This window comes from Marmota flaviventris, chromosome 7 (genome assembly GCF_047511675.1).
Source record: "Marmota flaviventris isolate mMarFla1 chromosome 7, mMarFla1.hap1, whole genome shotgun sequence".
Lineage (NCBI taxonomy): Eukaryota > Metazoa > Chordata > Mammalia > Rodentia > Sciuridae > Marmota > Marmota flaviventris.
The window spans coordinates 3,082,527-3,107,462 of record NC_092504.1 but is presented as its reverse complement, the minus strand read 5'-3'; the positions used below and the strand labels follow the sequence as shown (position 1 = coordinate 3,107,462).

General features: G+C 46.0%; 1 protein-coding gene across 3 annotated transcripts in view; it reads right to left on the bottom strand.

Moving 5' to 3' along the window:
* The window catches only part of Rgs12 (regulator of G protein signaling 12), a 115,196-nt gene that overhangs the window by 62,843 nt on the left and 27,417 nt on the right, over positions 1–24,936 (bottom strand). For all 3 annotated transcript variants that reach the window (XM_071614110.1, XM_071614111.1, XM_034635895.2), the window contains exon 3: positions 12,750–12,866. In XM_071614110.1, coding sequence (XP_071470211.1) covers positions 12,750–12,866 — 117 coding nt within the window. The remainder of the gene's footprint in view (positions 1–12,749; positions 12,867–24,936) is intronic.

Sequence of the window (24,936 nt, the reverse complement as noted above, 5' to 3'; positions counted from 1 at the left end):
TTGCTTTGTCTATTCTGGATGTCTTATTTTTCTAAATGAATTTCATGCCTGTTTTTTTTTAATTTTTATTTCTATGAAGAATGTCATTGGGATTTTAATAGGAATTGCAGTAAAACTGTATAGTGTTTTTGGTAGTATGGCCATTTTGACCATGTTAATTCTGCCTATCCAAGAACATGGAGATCTTTCCATCTTCTAAGGTCTTCTTCAATTTCTTTCTTTAGTGTTCTATAGTTTTCATTGTAGAGGTCTTTCATCTCTTTTGAGAGCTTGATTCCCAAATATCTTTTTTTTTTTTTTTTTAGGATATTATGAATGGGATAGTTTTCTAAATTCTATTTCAATTGATTCATCACCCACAATTGATTTATGGGTGATATTTATTTATTTATTTATGGTGGTGGTGGTGCTGGGAATTGAACCCAGGGCAGCCTTGTGCATGCAAGGCAAGTACTCTACCAACTGAGTTATATCCCCCGCCATGGGGTGTTTATTTTATATCCTGCTACTTTGCTGAAGTCAATCATTTATTCGTTCTAGAAGTTTTCTGGTGGAATTTTTTGGGTCTTCTAAATATAGAATCATGTCATTGGCAAATAGTTTGAGTTCTTCTTTTCCTATTCAATACCCTTGATTTCTTTCTTTTGTATGTTTGCTGTGGCTAAGGTTTCCAGGACTATGTTGAAGAGGAGTGGGGAAAAAGGGCATCTCTGTCTTGTTCCAGTTTTTAGCAGGAATGCTTTCAATTTTTCTCCATCTAGAATGATGTTGGCCTTGGGTTTATTATATATAGCTTTTACAATGTTGAGGTATGTTCTTACTCCCTAGTTTTTCTAGTGTTTTTAATATGAATTGCTAAGAGCCACAGCCAAGTAATATGATGCATGGCATTTTTGGTTGAAAGGTGATGCCAGCAAGCCATTGAGATGATATGATTATGTTAAGATTTGCATTCATATGGATATTGGACTCCTGCTGTTCACCTAGGCCTGCTATGGGACTCCTGGAGAGTTCCCATTGGTTGGGGAAGTGCAGTAGGTAGGAGGGAATTCCAGAGGAGGAACTTCCTCTTGGAATCCAGGAGAACGCCGCGTGCCTGGGTCGGCAATCTTCCCGGGAGCATACGGGGTATTGGCGGCAGTTTCAAAAATAAAGTTTGTTCCTGCTTAAGTGGCTCGTGATTTTGTGCCCAGCCAGACTGCGACAATTGGTGGTCCGTGCGGGGAACGCCTGAAGCTTGGAGGTGAGTAAAATTGCTCGCCCCTGAGGGAAGGCGAGAGAATGGGTGACCATTTCAAAAAACAATGTGTTCTTGTTTTGATTTATTTTGTTTTTGTTTCAAGCTGCCTATCCCTAGAATTTTCTCAGGCAAACTGGGAAAAATGGTTGGCTCAAGGTTTGAAGTTGTTCGGCCCTGAGAAAGAGAAAATTGATACAGCGATTTTTTGTTCCGTTTTTGTTTCATTCTGTTTTGGTTTTGTTTTATGCTATCTTATTGGGTTGCATTACCTTTATAGTAGATTAGAAACTAGTAAAAAACAAACCGAAAGACTGTTAAGTAAATTGTTAGAGGTCCAGACTATGGTAGAAAACATGTTAGGTCAAGCAAAAGAAAAGGTCTCTCGAGCTAGTCAGACAGAGGAAAATTTAAAGGAAGAAAGCTTAGAGGACAAACAACCATCAGGGGGGAGTTACAACAGGAGGCTGCTACTAACTCCGTTCTACCACCAGAGGGCGTAATTCAACCAACAGCTCCATCTATAGCTGAGCGGCCCTCAACTCCAATAGTTGATGGACGGAATCCTGAGGCAGGACCTCAAAGATTAGCATGCCCTGTACTTGAGCAGGCAGGAGGGCAAGGAATTCACCGTGCTTTAGATTTTAAAACAGTGAAGCAATTAAAGGAGGCTGTAACAACCTACGGCCCTCAAGCACCCTTTACCATAAGTAGGGCCGAATCTATTACCAACTTGGACATGACACCAGCAGATTGGGCTAACATGTGTCGATCTGTGCTAAATGGAGGACAATATTTGTTATGGAAGGTTGCCAATGAGGAATTTTGCACGGAGACAGCTAGGCGAAATGCAGCAGCCGGTTACCCTCAAAGAAATCTAGAAATGTTGTTAGGAAAAGGACCTTATGAGGGTCAACGGCAACAAATTGAATATGATCCTGGTGTATACGCACAAATTGCTGTAGATGCGGTTAGAGCATGGAAAACTTTACAGGGGCATGGAGATTTACAAGGACAATTATCTAAGGTAATACAAGGAACTAATGAACCTTACGCTGAATTTGTAGACAGGCTTATTCAAACAGCTTCTAAAATATTTGGGGATACAGAACAGGCAATGCCATTTATAAAACAACTGGCTTATGACCAAGCAAATCGTTGCTGCAGAGAGGTCATTAAGCCATGGAGACATGAAGATTTAAACACATATATTAAATTATGTAGAGACATTAATGAACAAGGGCAAGTCTTGGCAGCAGTACAACAGGCTTTAGATGCCAGGCCAAAAACATGCTATAATTGTGATCAAACAGGATATTTTAAAAGGAGTTGCCCCATAGGAGGAGGGTTTAACAAAGCTAGGTATCAAAGGAATAGAATACCGGGTATTTGCCCACGATGCCGTAGAGGGAAACATTGGGCTAATGAATGCCGTTCTCAAACCACCATAGAGGGTATTCCATTATCAAAAAACGGACAAGGACCAAGTGTTTACCCACGATATCGTGGAGAAAGGCATCAGGCTCCATTGCCAAAAAACGGACTGGAGGGCCCAATGCTCCGGGGCCCAAAACCACAAATATACGGAGCACTGGAGGAACCCAGTAGCACCATCAAGGTAGTGCCCAGGACACATTATCCATTAAATCCCTCATCAGACAAACTAGAGGGAGCACAGGGTTGGACATCTGCGCCTCTGCCAGAGCAGTACTAACTCCAGAGATGGGAGTTCAAATCATTCCCACAGGAGCAAAAGGACCTCTTCCCCAAGGAACAGTAGGCTTATTATTGGGACGCAGCTCTTCTACACTAAAAGGACTTATGATAAGTCCTGGGGTAATTGATCCCGATTATGAAGGTGAAATAAAAATTATAGCTAGTTCTCCAAGAGGTATATCAGTAATTTCACCAGGAGATAGAATAGCACAGTTATTAATAATACCCAGCCTACATGATAAATTTTCCAGTCGTACTGTAGAAAGAGGTTCCAGGGGATTAGGCTCCACAGGTGTAGATTGGACTATGCTGTCTTTAAATTTAGATTCTCGCCCCATGCTAAAACTAAATATTCAAGGACATGAATTTAATGGGCTACTGGACACAGGTGCTGACCTTAGCATCATATCTAGTCAAGAATGGCCAAAACATTGGCCATTACAACAAGCCACTCAAACGCTTTGAGGCCTAGGAGTGGCGACTAATCCCCATAGAAGTGCAATGATATTAGATTGGAAGGATCCTGAAGAATGTGAAGGAACTATACAGCCATATGTATTGGATCATCTTCCTATAAATTTATGGGGACGAGATGTCCTAGATCAATTAGGTTTGACATTAACAAATAACATCAGTCCTAACGCGCCCACTACTAGGGCTAGACAAGGCTTTAGGAAAGAAAAAAGATTAAGAGAACAAGAACAAGGTATGACAGCACCAATTCAAATAGATCAAGAAATAAATAGACATGGATTGGGTTTTCAGAAAGGGCCACTGAGACAATCAAAATTATTTGGAAATCAGAAAGACCAGTGTGGATTCCTCAGTGGCCCCTGACTAAAGAAAAGATACAAGCAGCCCATGACCTGGTCAAACAACAATTAGCGGAGGGACATATACAACCTTCCGTATCTCCCCATAATACTCCCATTTTTGTCATTAAAAAGAAATCTGGTAAATGGAGATTATTGCAAGATTTAAGAGCCATTAATAATGAGATGGTTATTATGGGACCTGCTCAATCAGGGATTCCCCAATTGTCTGCTTTACCAAAAACCTGGTATGTTTTAGTTATAGATATTAAAGATTTTTTTTTTTTCAATTCCAATTTATCCTGAGGATAGTCCACATTTTGCATTTACTATCCCTGCACTAAATCATGAAGGTCCTGATCAGAGATATGAATGGAAAGTACTCCCTCAAGGGATGGCTAATAGTCCAACTATGTGTCAAATTTATGTTAACAAAGCAATCCAGCCACTTAGAAATCAAAATCCTGAACTACAAATATTTCACTATATGGATGATGTGTTATTGGCACATAAAGATAAAAACACATTGCTAGAATGTTATGCCACACTTACAAATTTATTAAAAAATTATAATCTAGAGATAGCAATAGATAAAGTACAATTAAATCTTCCAATTAATTATTTAGGAGTTCTATTATCCTCAACCATGGTCCGTCCACCAAAAATTCAAATACGAGTAGATCAACTCAAATCACTTAACGACTTTCAAAAGTTATTGGGAGACATAAATTGGATAAGGCCTTATCTAGGCATACCAACAGGAGAGCTAGGACCTTTATTTGATATCCTAAAAGGTCCATCAGATCCAAATTCACCCCGCATGTTAACGCCTGAAGCAAGAAAGGCATTAAAAATCATTGAAACATATATGGAAAATATGCATTTGGATAGAATTGATATAAGTTTGCCTTTATTATTTATTGTACTACCAACAAAAAATATTCCTACAGGAGTATTTTGGCAAGAAGGTCCATTATTGTGGATACATTTATCTTATTCTCCTAACACTATTCTTACTAGGTATCCTGAGGCTGTAGGAATAAAAGCAGCAAAGGGAGTGTTTGGGATTTCTCCCAATAAAATTATTACTCCGTATACTATGGATCAAATTGATGAGTTAGCTAATGAGTTAAATACTTGGGCAATAATCATGTGCAAATCTAATGTTTCATTTGATAATCACTTACCATCTAATCCTTTGCTGTCTTTTTGGTCTAAACATCCAGTAGTTTTTCCAAAAATGACAAGAAAAACCCCTATCATGAATGATCCAAATATATTCACTGATGGGTCAAATAATGGTACAGCAGCAGTAGTTACCCCTGATGAAACTTTTACATTTTTAGTACCCAAACAATCAGCTCAAAAGGTAGAGCTTAATGCAGTATTACAAGCTTTTATGATGTTTAAAGATTCTGTTTTTAATTTATTTTCTGATAGTCAGTATGTAGTTAATGCTATAGTATCCCTTGAAGATGCTGGTAGGATTTCCCCTTCCTCTACTGTTTTCTCTTTGTTTTCCACTATACAAAGTCTAATCTGGGACAGAAAAGATCCATTCTTTATAGGACATATCAGGGCACATACAGGATTGCCTGGAGCCCTTAGTTTGGGCAATGAATTAGCAGATAAAACTACACATGACATACATATTTTCTCTACACTAGAAGAAGCTATAAACTTTCATAAAAGGTTCCATGTCAATGCTAATACTTTACAAAAGCGTTTTAAAATAACTAAAGAACAAGCCAGACATATAATAAAACAATGTCAAAATTGTGTGACATTTTTACCACAAGTTAATCTTGGAGTCAATCCTAGAGGACTGATACCTAACCATATTTGGCAGATGGACGTCACATACTTGCCAGAATTTGGAAAATTAAAATATTTGCATGTTACAGTTGATACTTCTTCCGGATTTTTGATGGGCTCCCTTCATGCCGGAGAAAAAACTAAAGATATTATAGCTCATTGCTTACAAAATTTTGCCACTGTGGGCGTTCTAAAACAGTTAAAAACAGATAATGGTCCTGGTTATGCTTCTACCTCTTTTAAACAATTTTGCTCATCATTTGGCATTACTCACATAACAGGAATTCCATACAATCCACAGGGACAAGGCATAGTTGAAAGAGCTCATCAAACTATTAAAATGTATTTATTAAAACAAAAGGAGGGAATTGGAAAGGGGTATATATCCCCCAAAGATAAACTTAAAATAACCCTTTTTACTCTAAACTTTTTAAATTTGGATTCATCAGGGCTTAGTGCTGCGGAAAGACATTTGTATCCAAAAAATGTACATAAGCCTAAGGTACTTTGGAAGGATATTCTAACAGGACAATGGAAAGGTCCTGACCCAGTGATTGTCTGGAGTCGGGGCTCTGTTTGTGTGTTTCCACAGGGAGAACAGCAGCTGATTTGGATTCCAGAGAGATTAACCAAAACAATTTCTACAGACCAAAAAGAAGATGATTTGACTCAAATCCATAACAGCTGATATCCAGAACTCCAGCTTGGCTATTCTTACATCTGCGACAGTGATTAACCAGGATGCTTTTTTCAATATCTATTTTATTATTGCTTTTTCCCACATCATAAAGTTCTATTTTATTTTTGAGCTCATACAGACCTAGGTTAATGTTTTTCTGATCAGTTTTATTTTTTGACTGTGGAGCTTTTTAAACATTGCAATGGAGATTTCACCTAGGTAAAGCTATAAGGCCTTTACTATTGTCTTATGTGTTGTATGTTACGTGTGCACACTTCTGTTTTGTGTTGTATGTCTGTATGTGTGTATGTCCATACATCATATATGAGGAGCGCTCATGAATAAATGGATCCGAATTTTTTTTATTATTCACGTGATTTTAATGGTTTAATTTAAATTGGGTAAACAGCTGTTGAGGATTGTTTTAATATGTGTACAAATAAGCAGGTTAACAGATCTGTTTGTTTACTTTCACCTTTCCTTTTCATTATATTTAATAATTCTGTTCAGGATAATGTAAATTGTTCTGAAAATTGTTTTCTTTGTACCTGTTGAAATGTTACATATTTTTTTTAGCATCATTGTCAGAATTCCTATTTTCATCCCAGTGCCGGTGAAGACAAAGATGAAACCAAACTACAACTTCTTCGATAATTATCACAACAAACTGTATAAATTGATACATCAATGAATAATAACTCAACAAGTAATGCTCAATCAATGAGTTGATTTATTTTGGGAGGAAATGGACATATTGATAGATTCCTCTGCTTTGAACTGCTTACAGAACTTGCCTGGACTATGTATCACTTGTATGAATTGTGATCTATCTGTTGATGCAGTGAATTATGGTAGTGCTGGCGTATCTTTGCTGATGTGTCACCAATGATGCAATTTTTCCTAGGAGCCATCAATTGGCTTGGTGTCGTGGCATTTCTGTATCCTCCTCCCTTCTACTAGTGATGGTCTAATTTTGGGGGCCAACAGAGGTGAGGCAAAGAACCTCACCCCCCCACTGGTGCATAAGCCTATCCACAAGTATGGCTATATGCTGGACCGGTAGTCAGTGACGGGTATGATCCAACTGCAGTGGTATCAACCTAAGACAGGAGGCTGACGCCTAAAGGTCAGTTCATCCAATGACGGGTAAGAACCATATGTTGAATTGTGCTGGGAGCCATTAGCCAAGTAGGTATGACAATTTCCTTGCCAGCGTACCCCATGTTGCTTAGTGGAAGGACTCGTGGAAATAGGACATTTTGCAGTGACATTGCATGTAGTGACCTTGCTCAAGGACCAGGGCGGATTAGGGTGTTCCCGGTTTAGGATAATCGGGTTTAGGGCGTTCCAGGTTTAAGATTATTCCTGCTAGGAATAGGGCGTATCCTGCTGCCTGAGTTCCCCTTGAGTTCTCACGGGATTCAGACAGTATATTTTTGGGAGACAGAAGCCCAGTGGATGTGGATTTGGGCAGAGAACGTGGATTTCCCCAGAACGTGTTTGTAGACGGCTGGTGTGAGTTCGGGAATAAAGAGTTGCTGTTTGAATCTACAAGCAGTGTGGTGGCTCGTGATTGTGTGCCCAGCCAGACTGCGGCAGAATTGGACAAACCTAACAGGCACGGTCCCTAGCCACATTGCTTGTTGCTTAATTAAACAGAAGGGGGGAGATGCTAAGAGCCACAGCCAAGTAATATGATGCATGGCATTTTTGGTTGAAAGGTGATGCCAGCAAGCCATTGAGATGATATGATTATGTTAAGATTTGCATTCATATGGATATTGGACTCCTGCTGTTCACCTAGGCCTGCTACAGGACTCCTAGAGAGTTCCCATTGGTTGGGGAAGTGCGGTAGGTAGGAGGGAATTCTGGAGGAGGAACTTCCTCTTGGGATCCGGGAGAACGCCGCGTGCGTGGGTCGGCAATCTTCCTGGGAGCGCACTGGCGGCAGTTTCAAAAATAAAGTTTGTTCCTGCTTAAGTGGCTCATGATTTTGTGCCCAGCCAGACTGCGGCAATGAATGAATGCTGAATTTTGTCAGGTGCTTTTCCTGTGTCTATTGAGATAATCGTGTGATTCCTGTTTTTAAGTCTGTTGATGTGATGAATCACGTTTATTAATTTCCATATGTTGAACCAACCTGGCATCCCTGGGATGAATCGCACTTGATCATGGTGCACTGTCTTTTTAATATGTTTCTGTATGCAGTTTGCCAGGATTTTATTAAGAACTTTTGCATGTAGATGCATTATGGATATTGGTCTCGTTTTCTTTCTTTGATGTGTCTTTGTCTGGTTTTGGTATCAGGGTAATACAGCTTCACAGAATGAGTTTGGAAGGGTTCCCTCCTTTTCTATTTCATGGAATAATTTAAGAAGTATTGGAGTTAATTCTTCTTTGAAGGTCTTGTAGAACTTAGCTGAGAATCTGTCTGCTCCTGGGCTTTTCTTAGTTGGTAGGCTTTTGAGATGGTGTCTTCAATTTCATTGCTTGAAATTTATCTGTTTAAATTTTCTATGTCCTCCTGATTCAATTTGGGTAGGTCATATGTCTCCAAAAAATTTGTCAATGTTTTCTATTTTATTAGGGTATAGATTTTCAAAATAGTTTCTGATCATCATCTTTATTTCAGTAGTGTCCGTTGTGATATTTCCTTTTTCTGTAAGAGTTTCAGTAATTTGAGTTTTCTGTCTTTCTCTTTATTAGCTTAACTAAGGGTTTATCAATTTTATATACTTTTTTCAAATAACCAACTTTGTGTTTTGTTGATTTTTTTGTTGAATTTTTTTGTTTAAATTTTCATTGATTTTAGCTCTGTTTTAATTATTTCCTGTCTTCTACTGCTTTTGATGTTGATTTGTTCTTTTTCTAGGGCTTTGAGATGTAATGTTAGGTGACTTTTTATTCTTTTAATGAATGAGCTCAATGCAATGAACTTTCCTCTTAGCACTGCCTTCATTGTGTCCCAGAGACTTTATATATTGTATCACTATTCTCATTTACCTCTAAGTATTTTTTATTTCATCCCTGTTTTCTTCCAATATCTATTGGTCATTCAGTAATGTATTATTCAATCTCCAGGTGTTAGAATAGCATCCATTTTTTATTTTATTATTGATTTCTAACTTTATTCCATCATGATCTGATAGAATGCAAGATATTATCTCTTTTATTTTATTTTATTTTTTATGTGCTGAGCGTTGGAAAGCAGGAATATTTGGACACCCAAGTTCATAGCAACACCAAGGATCCATCAGCAGACAAATGGATGAGCAGAGTGAGTCTTCCCTGCAGAGGAATATTACCAGCTGAAGGAATAAATTTAAATTCTTACGGGAAACTGCCATCCTCAATCCACAATACGGATTGAGGGCTTATTTCACTTAGCATAAGTGAAATAAATAAATAAGTGAGGGCTTATTTCACTTAGCATAAGTGAAATAAAAGGGTGAATACCGCAGGACTCTACTCATGGTCAAAATCCCTGCTTACAGAAAGTAGAGGGCTTGCCGGGTGCCAGGAGGAGGGAAGGGGAGTTCCTGTGTAATGGGTTGAATTCCAGTTAGCAAGACAAAAAAAGTGGTACAGATGGACAGAGACGGCAGTGCCTACGGTGGACGTGCCTAAGGGCACTGAACTGCACACCTTCAATGGTTGAAATGGCAACTTCTGTTCTGTGTACTTTACCAGAGTCAAAAGTAGAAAAAAATATATTTGGCTACTCTCAGCCTTTTACACTTCGATGATATTTTGTTTTCACTGCCATGAATATTTTAGAGTCATTTTCTTAAGTTCCACAAAATACCTGCTGGTATTTTGACTAAAATGCATACCCTCGTTTTCTAACTGTACTCATAACTGGCTCCTATATATGAACCACACCTCCAGGGCAGCCACACAGCTGAGCAGGAGAGTGCGGGCTCAGTGTGAAGGAGGCCCTGCGTCCCTCCCCAGCACCACAGGCATCAATAAAAGAAACCAAATGTCTAGCAACCTTGCTCAATTCACTCACTACTCTCTACAGACACATTTGGGTTTTCTAGGTTGCAATCATATCACCTGAGAAAAACATTTTCATTTATTCTTTGCAAGCTTTTTTTAAAAATATTTTTTAGTTGTAGTTGGACACAATACCTTTATTTTATTTATTTATATTTTATGTGGTGCTGAGGATCGAACCCAGGGCTCCCACGTGCTAGGCAGCACTCTACCACTGGCCCCAGCCCCAGCCCTCTTTGCAAGCTTTTTAGGCTTCTACTGTTTTTACCTTCTTAGGACATTTAACTAGGACGTCCCACAAAAATTTAAATAGAAAGGTGAAGCAGAGGCCTTTCTCTTGCTCCTGCTCTCCAAGGACAGACTGCACAGGACACAGGCCATGGGTTCCCACACCTTCCTCAGACTAAGAGGCCCTCATTTCTGCTGTATCACGTTTTGTTTGTTTTGCCACAAATGGGTTCGGAGTTTTATCAAGTGTCTTCCTGCCTCTACTGGCAGTAGGCCTTTCCTACCTTACTCTGCTAATGTGATAAGTTATAGTGATTGATTTTCAAATATTCAAAAACACTATACCCTTAGAATAAAGGTGGTGTTTGTTCCCCTTTTTGTAAACTGCTGGATTCCACTAGCTAATGTGTGGCTTAGGATTCTCAAGGCTACTGTTGGTGAGCTTGCTTGAACTTTCCTTTCTTCTAGTGTCTCAGCAGATTGGTACTAAGATTATGGTGACCTCATAAGACCAGTTGGGAAGTAATCCTCTTTTATCTGTTGTAAGTTGAGTTGGTTAGTTTCCTGTTTCATAAACTGCTATTCTGACCATTGTTACTGTGCAGCCATGACTTCTCTGGCCCTTGTCCACACTTATGATGCCTTCTACCTCCTTTCCTTGGTGATCTAGGGGCGATGAACCTATAAGCACAGTTGTGCTAAGTCCCACAAGTTTAGACAGATGGTATTTTCATTATTATTCGGTTCAAAGTGCCTTCTCATTTCCTCAGAATTTCCTCTGACCTCGGGTCGCTCTGCACTGTGCTGCTCACTAAACAGGCCCACAGAGAGCTCTCTGCCGCTGTCTTTGGTCCACTCCCAGGTGGCAGAGAAGATGGCATGGCGGAGCCAGGAACCCAAGTTCACAGCCAGCCTTAGCAACTTAGCAAGGCCCTAAATAACTTAGTGAGACCCTACGTCAAGATTGAAAAAAAGGGCTGGGGATGTGGCTCAGTGGTAGAGGACACCTGGGTTAAAGACCCAGTACCAAAAAAAAAGAGGTGGCACAGGTGATGGAAAGCCTGAGAGCAACAGAGTCTCCGCACCCAGGCTTCTGCCTGAGGAGGGGCACTGAGGACCATGCCTCAGCTGGGCTCTTCCCAAGACTGGAGGCAAGAGACCCAAACAGCCAGCCCACTCACTTCCTTCTAGCACTGAGGATGTCAGGGCCCAGGCCTGGGTGACCACCTCTGAGGTGTGAGAAACACGAGCAGTGGAAGCCCACCTCAATGACTGCAGTGACCGCAGTGACCTGCGGCCCTCCACGCTGAGCGAAGCTGCACACACATGCTTCTCCCTCTCTTGGGCAGGGACCTGGGTCTGTCTGGTTTGTCTCTCAGACAGCATACCTGGCAGAAAGCCTCACTGGAAGACAGGACACCAGCACACAACAGCCCTGCCCTCCTCCCTGAACAGTGAGTCAGAGCAGCCACAGGGGCAAGCATGTGGCCGTGCCCCTCGCCTGGCCCTTCCTTCCATGGGACAGTCCGGCACAGTGCCACTGTGTGCTCATGGAGCTGGGCAGGAGAGCACTTTGCATGCACTTGAAGCAGAATGCCACACCAGGCCACAAGACAGCAGCAGAGCTAAAGCCGGGTGAGCAAGTCTTGAAAACACAGTGCAGCATTTTAAAAGTGGTGGAATAAGGCATACAGTGTCTAGGGCCATGTCCTGCCCCTGCCACCAGGTGGGTTTGCATCGTCCACCTGTCCACACCTGCTAAGGCATGACCAGTTCCCTGTGCCCTAGTTAGCAGCACTGCATCTGCTGTGACACATGCACCCCTCCTACACAACCATGTCAACTGGTGCCCTGAGGACAAGAGCGGGGTGGGGGTGGGGGGCTTTGTGACTTGTGCTCAAGTTTTCTGTAAAACTGAAATTGCTCTCCAAAAATAAAATTCACTATTTGTAAAAAAAAAAAAAAAAAAAAGATGAAAGAGCCACCCAGAACAGTATGCCCTCAGGACCAACTCCTTCCTCCAGGAAGGCTCCTGGGATCAAACGAGCTCCTGTCTACACAGTGCCTCCTACGCCAAGGGCCACGGAGGCTCACAGGCACCTCCAGGGCAGCAAAGGTCAAGCAACGCTGGGGAGCTTCTCTGGGAAGCCGCGGCTCCCACTGAGGAGGGGGAGGTCCAGGCAGGCCAAAGGACGGAAGGACGCATCTCTAAGGCCAATTTTCAGCTTCAGGATCTTGAGCAAGAAGAATTAACCTGACCTACCTCTAGGTCATCGAGGGACCGTGTGATGCTGAACCTCTTGGATCTTCCAAATGATCTCCGCGCAGAAGTTCGTTGAGAAGTCTGGGTGAACCCAATTCCCCGTCCAAATTTGGAGCCCTAAACAACAGCAACAAAAAAAGGCGTGTCAGGTGGTCCTTCCAGAGCAGACATTCAGCTCTTCCCCGCTGCACAGGACAGTGGAGTCGAGGTGTAACTAGACTTGGTGCCACCCAGGGTGAGCTGAGGGGCTGGGGTTGTGGCTCAGCGGTAGAGCGCTCGCCTAACACGTGCAGGGAGCTGGATTTGATCCTCAGCACCACATAAAAATAAAATAAAGGTATTGTGTCCAAACACAACTAAAAAAACAAAATACGTTTTAAAAATAAATAAAGCTGAGGGGCTGGGATTGAAGCTCAGTGGTAGAGCGCTTGTCTAGCATTTGTGAGGCACTGGGTTTGATCCTCATTACCACATAAAAATAAATAAATAAAATAAAGGGACTGTGTCCATCTACAATTAAAATAAATTCTTAAAACAAAACAAAACAAAGTCGAAGGGGAAAGAGATGTCCCAGGACTTCCAGATATTTGCTCTGCCAGTTGCCAACTGTCTGCTCCAGATGATACCTCCAAGCCCCACTCTCTAAGCCCGAAGGCACAGGACAGCCGACTCCAAAGAGCCAAAGGAAGAGCAGGGAAGCACTTGGGGAGCGGGAAGCATGGTGCACAGGCTGCTCTCGCGAGCCCACAGGCCAACCAGCAACGACGCCTGAAGCATGCAGCTGGTAAGACTGTGGCTCTTCCCCCGGTAGGACTCGGGGAGACTCACCAGCAGTCCCTGGTGCCCGGCACATGGCAGAAACTTCCCGCAGGGCCGCCAAGCAGGATCCCCGGACACCTGCAAACCTGAGACTGCCTCTGTCGGAAGGAGGTCACCAAGTTGTTTGTTGTACCTAAAGATTGTGCCCACCTGAGGGAACCCCTGCAGCAACTCCCTGTAAGTCACTAGGGGTTGAACTCTGGCTCACTGCTGCTTTCTCTGAGCCACACAGGAGTGACATCCTGGCCCACAGACCGACCCCTGTCACCCCTGCTGGTGACAGAGACAGCAAAGGAGCAAGGCCCAGCCTTCCAGGGTCCTGCAAGTGCAGCCACGGTCCACCTGCCCTGGTCCATGCGCCCCACCCCAGAGCACAGCCCACCTCCTGCTCTGCTCCCCCCACCCCCAATGCTCTTCCTGGTGTTTAGATCCAGACCCCCTGCACGACCCCCACACTGGGCCTCCATCCTCCTCAGTGTCAGGGTCTGTCCTTTTCCCACATGACCACCCAGCCCCACACTTGTCCCAGCCCTCCTTGGTCATCTCAATGCCAAGTGTCCCCAGTCACCAGCTTCTGCCTTCCCACCTTCTTTCCTTAGTGTCCCACCCAACACTCTTTACCAGGACCTCTAGCCCACCAATGCCAGGTGTCTCAGAGTCCCTACCCCTACTCCTGTTCTCATATCCCCTCAGCCAGCCCAGGGCTAGAGGCCACCACAGAAACCCTACCCTTACACACAAAGTCCTCCCACCCCCTCCAAGAAATAGAAAGTCTGGTGGTCCATTTTCAGAAATCAGTATTTAGCCTTAAATGTAAAATTGGGCTGTAATAAAGGCAGCTGGAGGAGAAACAGAATGGATAGGTACAGCAGTTAACTCACACAACAGCATCACAGCCTGTGGATGTGGCAGATCCCAAGTCCATGCCCTCAACTGCCCCTTGACAAACAGAAGGCCCGACCGACAGAGAGGCTCTCTCCGTTAAGAAATGGTAACTTAGTAAGGAAGTGAGAGCTGTGTCCGCGCCAAAGGCACTAGATCCAGAAGACTCTCCACCACAAGAGAGCAGGGAGATGGGAACACTAAAGGTATATTTCCTTAAACAGCCCAACAGGAGACAGGAAACGAGGCGATGTCAGAAAGACTGTGCACCCCATGGTACTCAGCCAACGAGAAACCAGGGAGGGTCGCAGGGCACTAGGAGACAGCAGGATGTAATTGCTCTGGGTGTCCTGCCACCCCCCCAGCGCCACTCCTGCAAGACGGACAATAAAGCTTGCTTTCTGCTCTGCCTCGGGCCTCTCAGTCTGCTCTTTGGGCTGGTGGGGACAGGTGAGCCTGTTTCTCACATCCCCTGTCCCACACTCACTGGTAAAATCCTAGCAGCGGTCAGACAGGCTGCAGAGCAAGGGACAGGCAAAGCAAGGCCACACTGTGGGGACACTTGATAAAGGCCATCAGAATGAAGCACACAGCTGGATGAACCAACAGTGGGGACTGTGAACAGAGAGCAGCAGGAGGAAACAGGAGGGGAGGGGACAGACTGCAAGAGAACAGCAGGGCGAAGAGGGCATGAGGCTCTTCTCTCAGAAGGGTGTCAATGCCAACAGGAATGGGATCCAACAGGAATGCACACGCCTTTCACCTGAGGGTACAGGGCAAGAGCCCCCGCCATGCTGGGTCACCCACCAACACCCACGACCAGCAGGTCCTGAACACACACCAGGTCCCAGCCAGGGGACACACATGAATGCTGTCCCATGGAAAGAGTGGCAGAATGTGCTGGGCACACAGAGAGGAGCCACAGACAGCCTCCTGTGACAGATGCCACAGGAACACAGAGGACCCTTGCAGTGGAGCCCAGGAGGGAACCAGAGGTAGCACCTCCCTAAGAAGCTGATGCGTCCTGGGACAGAGCAGGCAAAAGGGAGGCTGGGGGGGGGGGGGCAGCCCTAAAGGGCAGCTGGAGGGGCGGGGAGTGCTAGCAGGCAGGGGAGGACAGCCCTGGATGACAGGGGGTAAGGCGCAGCCTTGGACGGCAGGTCGGGGGAGGCTCTGGACAACAGGTTGGGGCAGCCCTGGAGGGCAGCTGGGGGGGCATCCCAAAAGGGGAAGGTAGGGGGGCAGCCCTGGAGGGCAGGTAGCTGGGAGGGGGGCAGCCCTGGAGGGCAGGTGGGGGGCAGCTCTGGAGAGCAGGTGGGGGACAGCTCTGGAGGGCAGCTGGAGGGGGGCAGCCCTAAAGGGGAAGGTAGGGGGGCAGCTCTGGAGGGCAGGTGGGGGGGCATCCCTGGAGGGCAGGGAGGGCCAGCAGTACCATCTTCTGGGCAGGCAAGGGGCCTTAGGCCCAGAGGCTGTGGCTGCCAGGGTGGGGAAGCACCCTCTTTTCACCCTCCACAGCCAAACTCTGAGGAGAGCCCTCCAGAAAGCCACAGCTGACCCAGAGGGCTTCCTTTCAGTTACAGGCAGCACAAAAGAAAGACCAGCAGCGGCCAGGGTAGAGCTGAGCACCACAGGGCACCTCACAGCCATGGCCAGGTCAAGTTCACTCCAAGATACACTTGCACAGGAAGACCTGTGTGTCCCCAGCTGAGGAGTGGACAGCCTGCACAGGCAGCATCTCCAAGCTGAAGCCTGGGGAACCCTTCCTGCCAGGCCCCTGGAGGCTGGGTGTCTGCACTGACGTGGATTCTTGCCTCCTACTGGGGGCAGTGAACCTGTGGCTGCAGTGCAGGCACAGAAGTGTCTTTATCGTGTGTCTGCTCCTGATGGCAGGCACGTCGGGCCACCTGCCACAGAGGGTCTGGTGTGACAACTGAGAAAGCATTGCTATGGACATGGCATTACAGTCTGGCTAGGGAACCGGCACTCTCTCTGGCCTGGGCTGTGTCCGTGTGCAAGCTCAGGTCCACACCTCACCTGCCCTCGTACTGCAATAGCCCGCGTGCCAGGCCACCTTGCTGGCAAGTAAAGAATGTGAAAGAGTCTCAAGAAACACTTGTCAGAGAAATTCATTTTTCAAAAACTTGCCTAAAGCTCATTCTAGGTCTAAAAATATATCTGATCTGAAAGGCCAGTATCTCGAGGCTGGCCTAACCCCTCCTGACCACCCACTCATATCTGTGGGTCTCCAGTCATGCTCTGCTATTGCTGAGGCTGCAAGGCCTGTCCTGCCAAACAGACTTCCCGGGGCCCTCAACCCTCGTTCCCTCCTGTACTAGACTGCAGGCCCTGATCTAGGTTAGACTCCCCAGGGCCCCTCCTCTGCCTTTCCTGCCCACCACCGAGACTGCACACTGCCAGCATCTGCACATACCTGCTGTGGACTGGCACGTCCACGAGTGGCAGGGACCTTTGGCTTCAGCTTCTGTCTGTTCCCTTCTCAAACCCGCCGCCCAGCACAGTGCTCAGCATCCAGGACTTGATGAGAGGACAGAGGGGAAGGTGCTGAGTGGCTTAATGAAGCTGAACAATGTGGGGGCTGACTGCCCAACAGCTGTTGGGGAGGACCACCCAAGTCCAAGGTCAGCCGAGCAGCCATGCAGATGGCTTTGTCACAGCACAAGTAATAACATGTGAAACATCCCGAGTCTACTGCTAACCAGAAAAGGCTACAAAATCTGTACGAAATGAGTCTATTTTGTACAAATTATATAGCTATTCAGTACTTTCTGCATTTAGGGGAGTGGGTAATTAACCCATGGCTTTGTGATAAGAAAAAGCTTAATTTTTAAAACTCAGGTGACTACCCAGGAAATTCTGCCTGGGACAGCATGGCCACACCTGCAAGCTGCCCTGCTGCAATCGGCTTGGGGACCTGTACCCCAGTGCAGGCAGGGGGAAGCCTGCACCCAGTTACATACAGACAGGTTGTGAGATTTGGAAATGGAAAGAAAGAAAAAATCTAACAATCCAGCAGACAGACAGACATTCCTACAAAAAGCTAAATCAACTCTGGGAACGAGTGACTGAAGTGACACTTCACCTACAGGGTAAAAATGGCACTATTTGTTGTTTTCTTAAATTGACAGGTCCCCACATGAAACAGCTAGAAATGGGGTAAGGGTCTGCTGACCCCTGCCCACTGTTCTGGGGCCAAACCATCAACCCCTCTCTGGGCCAAAAACACATTCTCCCCTGGAACCCCCCAATGCAGGGCAAGAAGTGACCAGGTAACCAGCTAGTCCAACCCTCAGGAAACAGATGAGAACAGAAGACACAGAGAACTGCCAAGGCCCAGGAGGGCGGCTGATCTGCCATGAAGTTCAGATCCTTTTGGGGGGTGGAGGGACACAAGGCATTGAACCCAGGGGTGCTTAACCATTAAGTCACATCCCCAATCCTTTTTATTTCTTATTTAGACACAGGGCCTCACTAAGTTGCTGAGTCCGAATTTGAACTGGGGATCCTCCTGCCTCAACCTCCCGAGCCGCCAGGATTACAGACGTGTGCCACCATGGCTGGCTCCCAGATCTTATTCTATTACTGCACTGTGCTTTTTGGGTTACTTTTATAAATCTGTCATTTAATGCACATAACACAAAATGTGCCATCTTGATCACTTGGGTAGCATCAGGCACTTTCACAGAGCTGTTCAAACACCACCCTCCATCTCCAGAGCTTCCCATCTTCCCAAAGAGAAGCTCTGTTCCCTGAACACTAGCTCCCACCACCTCCAACAGCCCCTGGGAACCACCACACTATCTGCCGCATGGGCACCAGGACTCCGGGCCTGGGATGTACTGAATCAGGTGTCTATCCCTCAACAGCTTATCCTTCTCAGTGAAGTCCTCAGTTCCACCCTGCCGTGGCACGCCTCTGGATGTTCTGTCTGAGGCTGAATCGTGCTCCACAGGGAGAGTGGGCACATTATATTTCCACTCCTCTGTGGGGGACACTTGGGCACTTCTTGCGGATGACGCTGCTGCACACACGGTCCCATCTCTTGAGTCTGCTCTTAGGCTTCCAAATACACCTCAGAAGTGGAATTGCTGGATCATTTGGGGGCTCCACTTTTAGGGAACTAACACACTGTAATGGCTGCACCACCGACATTTCCAACAGTGCGCAAGAGTTCTCACTGTTCTACCTCCTCCCACACTCTTATTACCTAGTTTTAGGGCAGCAGCCATCCTGCTGGGAGTGAGCTGCGCTGGTTTGGACTGGCCCTTGCCTGGTGGGTAGTGATGCTGAGTGTCCGTTCACCTGCCACTGCCACTTGAACAACTTCTTTGGAGCAAGGTCCATGCAGGTCTTTTCCCCGCTCTGTAGACGGGTGTTTACCACCGTCACGGAGTGGGGCTTTCCTATGGCATCTGGGCTAACCCACACCAGCTGTGCTGTTGGCAAGTGTTTCTCCTGTCCTGTTTGCTGCTTTCCACTTGGGTGGCTGAGCCTTTTAATAAATGCAACTTTTTTAAAAAATATTTTTATATGTATGGACCTTTATTTTATTCATTTATTTATAGGTGGTGCTGAGAATCGAACCCAGTGCCTCACACATGCTAGGCAAGTGCTCTACCACTGAGCCCCAGCCCCAGCCCCTAAATGCAACTTTTAATGTAATGTAACTTATATATTTTTTTTTCTTTTGTTGCCTCCACTGCTAGAATTCAAAATGCCTAATCCAAACAGATTGAACCCTAGACCACAGTCCCTGCAGGGCCAGGCCTATGTCTGTCCTGGCCCACTCCCCCGCACCCCCAGTGATGAGTACATAGAACTCATCAGAATTTACTAGGCAAATAAACTCTAAGCAGAGACCATTCAGCTTAACATAGACACCAGGTCACCTGAAGGTTTTCCAGAGAGGCGACACAGTAGATCTGAGAAGTGAGATTTAAAGCTGGAAGATTTACTTCTCCAGAGCATCAGGCAGGTCCACTCAGGGGAGCCTCCCCCCGCCCAGCGTGTTAGCAGAGCTCCACCTGAAGGCCGGCATGGCTGGACGATGAGGAAGGCAAAGGGGCCTGAGACACCACAGAAGTCGCCTCCTCTGGGGCTGGAGAGCCAAGGGAGGAGAGGGGAACAGTCCAAACTCCAGGGAGGGGCCTGGGTCAGGCCTGGACCTCTGGGGGCCCTGTCTGCCCACTGGGGAAGAAGGAGGACCTTGGGGCTGGAGAGGAAAGAACTGACTTGCAGGGTGAGGTGCTGCCACGATACTCTACCTGCCTGGTGCCCTCTAGCGCCCTCTGGAGGCAGGGCCAGATAAGGATCCAGCTGGGGAACAGGACGAGGATGCAGAGCCCTGGCCAGTCACAGAAGCCAGGCTTGGGGCTAAGGTGTAGCGGAGAACCAGTACTCCCAGTTCAGTGTGTTAGAACAAACCTCCATGTATCAGGAAAAATCATAAGCCCCAAATCAAAACAACTGCAGAGTCACCCAGAGGCCCTTTCAACATAAAACTAGACAAGCGCAGCAACGGCTTTGGAGTGTTGTGCGTCTAAGCTGCTGAAGGAAAGTTTTCTGGCCACAGTGAATCACCTTTTTTTTTTGAGGAAGACGAGGAAAAAACTAAGCCTTCTATCAAGAGAAAAAGATGAATATAAAGGAAAGGACTTAACTTTAAGTAGAGACAGAAAACTAAATTATGGAGGAAATACATCACTGTGTGCCGGAAACCAGTGTGGACTAGGACCTCTGAAGATGAAAAAAGACAGGCGTGACCACCCCAGCTGAAGGATGGGAGAGGAGGGAGACGAGCCACCTGGCCCCCAGCACAAGACAACAGCTCAGGCAGGGAGGCCAGGAGCAGCCGCGGCTCCCGGGCCCAGCCGCCAGGGCACAGCAGGCTGCGCCAGTCGTTCATCTAGACCTGATTCCTGGGCCCTCGTGAGGGTCTCAATCTACTGTCTGCCTACGGCTCCTGCAACAACCCACGACACAGGAAAGCAAAGAGCTTCCATGGAAGGGCAGAAAGCGCTGGCCCTCAGAAAGCTGGCTGCACGACTCGAGGACGCAGAACTCACCCTAGAAGAGTGTGTGTGAGCCAGAGTGAGAATGCGAGATGACAGTGTGGCAGGGTTTGTGTGTGACTGTGCAAGTCTATGTGTATCGGTGTGTGGGTATGTGTGTGTCAGTGAGGGTGTGAGGGTGTAAATGTGTGCATGATATGTGTGAGCACGTGAGACAGTGTGTCCGTGTGCAAGTGTATGAGGGACTATGAGTGAGACTATGGGTGTGTTGAGCTAGAGTGTATGCTTGGGATACAGTGTGATTGTGTGAGCGTGTGTTTGCCTGTGAGCATGTGAGCATGACAGTGCGTCAGTATGTGTATGTGTGTGTGTCACTGTGGGAATTGTGTGACTGTGACAGTGCGTCTCTGTCAGCATGCAGGAGTGTGTGAGTGTGTGGATGCATTAGCATGTCAGTATACACGAGTCTGGAGTTTGAGAATGTGACTGAGTTAGTGTGTGCTGGTGAGTGAAGGTGTCTGAGTGTGAATGTGTGTATTTTGAGTATGTGAATGGAAGTACATGTATGTACACCAGTATGCTTTAAGGAGAAAGTGTGAGTGCATAGAAGTGAGTGTGAGAGCATCTTTCAGTGCATTGAGAGTATATGAGTGTATAAATGTATAAAAGTATATGTGCCTGTGTTGTGTGTGGCTGTGAAAGTGAGTGTGTAAATGTGAGAGACAGAGTGTGTGTCTGGTTGCGTGAGTGGGATGACGTGGATGTGCAAGCATGTGAATGAATGAGCATAAGAATGACTGGAGGAGTTGTGAATGTATGGGTGTGACAGACTAGGAATGTGCTAGTGTGCAGGTGAGAAAGACAAAATATGTGTGAGTGTGCATATGCATGAAAGAGACTGTGAGTGTGTCTGGGATTATATAGTATGTGTTATGATGTGAGTGTATGTGAGCCTGAATGTGTTTAGGACTGTTTGTGTAGATGTGTGTCAATGTGTGTGTGTGAATCTGTGCTTGTGAGTGTGTGCTAGTGTTTGTGACTGCCTGAGTGTGTTTATGTACAAGTGTGTGAGAGTATGCAAGCCTATGTGTGAGTGGCTGTGTATTTTTGCGTGTGAGTGTGCCTGCATGTGTGTGTTCACGTGTTTATGTGTTATAACAGTGTGTGTGCACATACATGTGTGCGTGAGCAGTTGCTTTGGGATTTTTACGGTACTGGGTTGAACCCAGGATTTCATGCATGCTCAGCAAGTGCTGGGGATGTGCTACATCCCCAGGATTTTTTAATTTTTACTTTGAGACAGGATCTCACTAAGTTCCTTAGGGCCTCACTAAATTTCTGAGGCTGGCCTTGAAATTGGAATCCTCCTGCCTCACCCTCTCAAGTTGCTAGAATTATGGATGTGAGCTACTGCATCTGTTTTTGGTTTTTGGTTTTTTCCCCCATAAATAAAATATCTAATATACAAAAAAAAAAAAAAGAGAGAGAGAGAGAGAGAATGGAGGAAAAGAGAGGGAAAGAAAGTCTACAATTAATTTTTTAAAATATTTTTTAGTTGTAGATGAACAAGACATCTTTATTTATTTTTTTATGTGGTGCTGAGAACTGAACCCAGTGCCTCACGTGTGCTCTACCATGAGCCACAACCTCAGCCCTACAATTAATTTTATGATTTTATGAGACTAAAACCTTGATACCAAAGCCAAACAAAGGCAAGGAGAAAAGTGAAAATTACAGTCTCACTCATAAGCACAGGTTTTTAAAAATATTAGCAAACCAGTAGTCTCTCCCTCTGGTCCACATTCTCCCTTGAATGTGTCTCTGCTTTTCTAAATAAATCTGTCTGTATCTCTTTAAAAAAGAGATATCCCCATTCACCAGGATGCGAAAAGATCTTGGTGCAAGGGCACCTACCTCAGGGTGCAGACATGGTCTAACACTTGAACACTATCCTTGCAATTTGCCTCATTAGCATCAAATGTAGGAAACCCACACCATCTCAAGGAATGTAAAATTACTCAGAAAGAAAAGCCAACAGTGAACACCTATTCATAAAAACAAGTATTAACAAAGAGGAACAGAAGGGAACTTCCTAACCCTCAGCCAGGCGACTGGACACCAAGTCACGACCATCGCACTTCTTAGACTATGAGAGCTAGCATTAATGTTTTATAAAGGTAGCAGCAAAATTATGTAGGGTACCTAGGAATAAATAACCCTAAACAGCACCTTTAATCATGGGTGTTCATGATGGAAATCATAAGTTTTCTGAAAGAAAACAGAGAAAACCAAAACCAAGGGGATACCATTTCACAAAGAGGAAGGCCTGTTTCCCTACAGATGTCGAACATCCCAAACTCACCTGCAGATGGAGCTGCAGTGGACATGAGGATGCCCACGGGGCTTGTGGCCCAAGCAGAGCCACCGTGAGGTGAGGGTGGGGGTGGGGGGACTTGCCTGTTGGGCACACAGACTTTGTAGAAAGCTGTAATGGTGTCTGAAAGCACACGGGAAAGAACAGAGAACCGGGGAACAGAGCCCTCACATATATTCATGGGGTCTCTGGCAGAGGGCAAGCAAGGGACCTGGGGAAAGGACACAGAGCTGGACAACTGCTCCTCCACAGACAGCGCTTCCCTCATCCCACTGACGGTACTCATGCAACGTCAAGTCCAAGAAACTGAGAGGAGGAAGAAGAAGAAGCCCTTTCTGACCTGGGGTAGTAATAAGTTTGTTACTTACAGGCCGGGGCTGGGGCTCAGAGGCAGAGTGCTCGCCTAGCATGTGTGAGGCACTGGGTTCCATCCTCAGCACCACATAAAAATAAAATAAAGACATTGTGTTCACCTACAACTAAAAAAATAAATATTAACAAAAGTTTGTTACTTGGGGCTGGGGTGGTGGCTCAGAGGTAAAGTGCTTGCCTGGCACGTGTGAGGCCCTGGGTTCAATTCTCAGCACCACATACAAATAAATAAATTAAATAAGGGTCCATCAATGACTAAAAAATTTTTAAAAAGTTTGTTACTTAACGACACAAAAGAAAACCTTAAGGGGCTCCCACACTTGGCTACATTCAAATTAAGAACTCCTGGTTGCCAAGACACACAGGGGGTTAATAACACTAGGCACAGACTGGGGACCGATCCATGGGCAGCATTGTCAGCAAAGGACCAGCAGCCAGTGTCTACGGCCCATGAAGACGAGGCCACCCTGTGGTAATGGGCAAGAGGCGCCTCAGTAAAGAGGAAGCCCAAACCTCCAACATGAAGGGAATGGAATCAAAGCTGTGGCGAGATGCCATCCCACTACTGTCGGATGGGCACAAAGCTACGAGTCTGACAACCACCCCCAGAGACGGCACAGAACGGTCACACAGCATTACTAGTAATTTGTGTGTGTGTGGCACACACACAACGTAGTATTACATAGAGAATAAACTGCAGCCACACATACTACCTCAGACTCATCTTTGAAACTGTGTTGAATGATGAAAAATCCAATTGCAGCTAGGCTCAGAGGTGCAGGCCTGTAACCCCAGATACTCAGGAGACTGAAGCGGAGGGTTAGAATGTCCAAGGCTAGCCTGGGCAACTTAACAAGACCCTGTCTCAAAATAAAAACAGCTGGCCAGGTGTGGAGGTGCACACTGTAACCCCAGTGGCTGAGTCGCTGAGGCAGGAGGATTGCAAATTCAAGGCCAGCCTGGGAAACTTAGGGAGGCTCTCAGCAACTTAGGGAGACCCTGTCGCAAAATAAACATTTTTTAACAGGGGTCTAAGGACATTGCTCAGTGGTTAGGCATCCCTGGGTTAAATACCTGGTACAAATAAAAAAAAAAAAAATGACTAGGGATGTGGCTCAGTGGTAGGGTACCTAGTACCAGGGGGGGAAAAAATCAAGTTGCAGACTGCACCATGAAGGCATTTTGATACGGCTCAAGAAGCAACAAAACCAATTAATATACTGTTTGTGATTCAAATACAGACTCTCCTGGTTCTGGCAGGATGGAGTGACCCCTTGGCTCTGAACAGTCTCACCTCTGGAAACCAGGTGAATGGACAGAACCACCACCATCCTCTGCCTACGCCTCTCTGTGCTCATTCCCGCCACCTCAAGGGAGCCCCACGCTCTGATTCCAGTCAGCAAAGGCTCATGCCTTCTGCTCCGGCCTTCATGCCCTCCCTCACGCAGCACTCTGCACAGGCACCAGACGGTCCCAGAGGCCAACACATCTCCCGTTCCATGATCTGGGGCACCGTGACACTGCGCAGGATGAACTCCGGGCCAAGTGCTTCAGGGCCCAGAGACAATGGGGCACAGGCACAGGCACAGCCCCTTCCTACACAGCCCTGAGGCGTCTGGAAGGAAACCTGGGCAAGGTCAGCCCCACCCAGGGAGCACTGTCACACAGGTGGGGGTCACAGCTGCCTTTCCCCAGAGATGGACACAGCAAG